The following is a 4,025-nucleotide window of genomic DNA, read 5'->3' on the forward strand; positions in this document are numbered from 1 at the left end:
TAACCAGCTACTTTTCAACATCTGTGAGGCCTCTATTGACATTATTCTTCCCTGGATTCTATTTCACCTTATTGTTTATCTCTTGTTATGTTATGCGTGAGAAACATCTAGCAAATAAATCACAGTACCTATACAGATTTGCTCTTTCTGATGTGAAAAAATTGCTTACTGCCCTTGCCACAGAACAATCTTTAGAATAGATTGCTGAAGAACATGACAGAACCCCGTGTCAACACTTTATCTATACTTCTCCCAAATCTCTACAAATAGATCACACTGCAGTCCTCTCATGTTTGACCCTATCTGTCTTGTTCCAAATTATCCTTTCTCTCAAAAGGATAGTTGTATCTAATTGTTCTATAGACCAGCTGTAACTTTTATCTGAAGATTCCTACCTGTGGAAGAGTACAGCTAATACCATTCCAAGGATTTGGGTTTTGTTTTGTTTTACTCTGGTGACACAGTACAATCCTAAACAGAGAGATGTCCTTCTAAATCCATTTACATTAATGGGTTTAGAATTGCACTGTGATTCTTCTTTGAATTTTTACAGTGGTGCTGTTTCCTCAGTCATTGTGGCCTGGAGAGAAAAGGGAACTTTAGACTTCTTGTCTCTCTCCACAGCCTTGAGAGTGGCAAAATCCACTGTGGCATGATATAGAACAATTGTGGGCATGGCAAGGGGAGCGTCTGTTGAAATTAATTCCGTCCTCTGATACCACGTCTCCCCAACCCCGGGACCTCCTGTTATATTTCATGTCGCGGATAAGAGAAGATAAAACAGAGAAGTCCTCTTTTTTTCCTTGCAGGTATTCCAGAGACGGACCGATGGCTCTGTGGATTTTTACCGGGACTGGAACTCTTACAAGAGAGGATTTGGAAGCCAACTCACTGAATTCTGGCTAGGGAATGACAATATTCACCAATTGACCTCACTAGGTAAAGTGTATGTTGCCTTCCATTTCACCCTCATCCTGACAGGAGTTTTTGCTTTTGCTGCAGTCACCACACAGTTCTGCATATTCATTTATAAATTAAAGAAAAAATCCTAAATGGCCCAGTGAATAGTGAGCATTCATCATTATGATTTAAGACCCACAGCTGAGTATCAGCTAAAGAGGAAATAAAGGAAACCTATAGTGGCAGGACAAATTGGCCTGATCAAGCCCCTAGTTGCTTATAGCAACCGAAATGGGGGCAAAGTTAGGTTTGGGAAGATGGGTTTCATGAGACATGCATCCCCATAACCCAATTCCCCATATAGCATAGGGAAAGGGAGGTAAACCCTCCCTGTGCTTTATCAGTCTTGTATGTGGCTAGATGACAAATCTAGACCCAAACCTCAACAGTTCGTCTATCGGACAAATTGCTGAGGTTCAGAACTGGGTGTTTGTTCAGTCAAAGAACTCAGAAGTCTCATTATAGCATTGTGTAGACAGGATTTCACAGCTGGGTTCCTGATGGGCCCTAATTTAGGGTTGCCAGCCTCCAGGCAGTGGCTGAGATCTCCTGGGATTACCACTGATCTCCAGGTGACAGAGATCAGTTCACCTGGAGAAAATGGCTGCCCCATTGAAGTCCCTCCCCACAACTCCACCCTCCTGAAGCACCATACCCAAAATCTCCAGGTATTTCCCGACCCAGATCAAGCAACTCTAGTCCTAACTTGTTCCCTGTAAGATTACAATTGGATACTCTGTACCAAAAACAAGAAAATGGATGCACCCATAGACATAACAGGAGTTTCTGCAAGCTTGGTGGGCTTTGCAAGTCTGGGGACAAGTATCTGATTATAATTTTTTTTTAAAATACTCCCATTCGCCAAAAGTACTCCCTGAGGAGAACTGAGTATGCTCAGTGCCCTCTAGAAAGCATGAGTCGTTAAAAGAAACTTTCAAGGATTTCCGGGTTTTGGCGGCACAATGGCAGACGTGACCCTGGTGAGCTCCTGGGGTCGCTATCCGAATACCAGTGGTTAGGAGGGGGTGTGATTGTTCACTACCCCCCCCCCGGAGCCCTTGTTTGGGCTTCTAGCCATGGGGCTTTTGAGGGATTGCCTCTTTTCTGGCTTGATGCCGGGGAATTGAGGCTTCCCTCCGCCCCGAAGGTCCTGCCGCTGTGCGACCGCATGGCTCGAGAGTCGCTGACCAGGACAAGCGCGTGAAGATCGGGCATTTTACACATACCTGAGGTGGGTCTTAGGACCAACAATGAACTGTGAGTCATGTTGAAAGCAGAACACCGAGTTTCGGCCAGAAAGCACCTTCAATCTAAACGAACGGGGGAGAGAACTCCCAGATGTGAAAGCGAAGCAGATCATATTAAAAAGAGGGTGCCGGATGTAAAAGCCATAGAACTGATTTAAGAAGCACACAAGAGCACAGCAAAGCATTTTGGTGAAAAACAGAGACTTTGGCAAACTTTCTAAAAGTAAACAACCCTAAAAAATGGTGGGGTGGAGAGGTGAGAAAGAGAAACCATCACAGCTCAAGCCTCCTTCAGGAAGTAGAAGTCCGCGACCAGAAGCTACCAACGAGCTTTGCGCCCTCTGCTGGACCAGATGACAAACAACAATCAGCAATTGACCACTTTGAACCAGAATTTTGCTGCACAACAACTGGAACGGAACGAAACTAAGGAATTAACAGAGCAAACAGCAGAAACACTGAAGGAAGTTAATGCCAAATCTAAAAAGGTGAAAAAGTGTGCACAGGAGTTGGAAAAGAAAATAATTACTGATGAATCTCAGCTTTTACAACTACAAATGGAAAAAGCAAGCTTTATCCTGAGATTCCAAGGGGTTCCTGAGACAAAAGGAGAGAATCTAAAACAAGTATTGGGTGTTTTACTTGCACCAGTTGTAGATTTGAAAACGGAATATCTTCAAAGCAAAGTGGATGTGGTCTATAGATCATATTCAGAATATATTTTTAAAAAATCTGTCTGGTTCCGGTCTGCGGCTCAGCGATGGCAGACGCTCTCCCCTGAAGCTGGGGAGGCATTCCGCACTCTAGGGGTGTTGGAGGCGTGCCACCTCAAGTGGCACCCCCAGGTGAGCCTTAGTGAAAGGCTCCGAGCCGGGCTGGGGGGGCGACCTTGGTGGAAAGCCAGAGAATTGAGGCGCTCCTTTTTGCCCCAATCGGTCCACCCCCTGCGAGGCTCGGTTTTTACTGAGCATAGCTGATGCCAGTCGGGACAAGCAAGAAGGTCAGCGAAAGAGCGCAACTACAAGGGGTCTGTGAGTAGACCGTCAATCGGAGAAAAAACAGAGCGAAAAAATTCTAAAAGTTAGTCCCCCCCCCAGCAGAAGCGGCGTCGGGAAGGAATCCCAGACATAAACAAACCGAACTGAGATACAGAGACGGGGGGGAGGAGAAAAAAGAGCGTTAAAGTGTGCCAAAGACTTAGCTGTTTTGCGGATAAGTTTGCGTTTTGTGAAAAAGGGCGAAAAGGTGCTCCTTAGTGTAAACAAAGCTGAAAATGGCCGGCGTGCGAGGAAAAACAGCGAGACAAGTTGGGCGGGGTGGTCGAAGTCCGAGGATTGAGGAAGGAGACGTGTTCTCCATGCTATCAGAGCTGCTCCAGCCCATAAACGAAAGACTCGATGGTATTAACCAACAGATGACTGCATCCATCCAGAGTTTGGCAAAGCAACAACAACAGATTGCCGAGCTGGTTAAAAAGTCGATTCAAACAGATGAAAAACTTAAAGAGACTTTCTCTCAAAAAGAAAGTTGGTCTGTTGGAACAAAGGCAAGACCTTCAAGAAAAGAGATTGTTGAATCTGCAAATGGAAAAAGCTAACAAAGTTCTCAGATTTCAGGGGGTGGCTGAAACGGCAGGAGAAAACTTGAAGAAAGTGATAGCAGAGCTAATCGCTTTGGCGCTCGGCAGCTCATCGGTAGAAGCGGAAGCAGAGATCGAGGTGGTTTATCAATCCTACTCTAAGTATATTAAGCAAAATAATTTTCCGGGCGAGATTGTTGTCAAGTTTCTCCGAAGACAGATGAGAGATGATATTCTCA

General features: G+C 45.1%; 1 protein-coding gene across 1 annotated transcript in view; it reads left to right on the forward strand.

The window, feature by feature from the left end:
* Positions 1-809: 809 nt before the first annotated feature.
* Positions 810-4,025, forward strand: part of LOC107118476 (ficolin-2-like) — a gene marked incomplete at its 5' end in the record, with an annotated part of 16,066 nt that continues 12,850 nt past the window's right edge. Inside the window, one exon of the mRNA XM_015420825.1 lies at positions 810-939. Coding sequence (XP_015276311.1) covers positions 810-939 — 130 coding nt within the window. The remainder of the gene's footprint in view (positions 940-4,025) is intronic.

This window comes from Gekko japonicus, unplaced genomic scaffold (genome assembly GCF_001447785.1).
Source record: "Gekko japonicus isolate JY-2015 unplaced genomic scaffold, Gekko_japonicus_V1.1 scaffold2095, whole genome shotgun sequence".
Classification (NCBI taxonomy): domain Eukaryota; kingdom Metazoa; phylum Chordata; class Lepidosauria; order Squamata; family Gekkonidae; genus Gekko; species Gekko japonicus.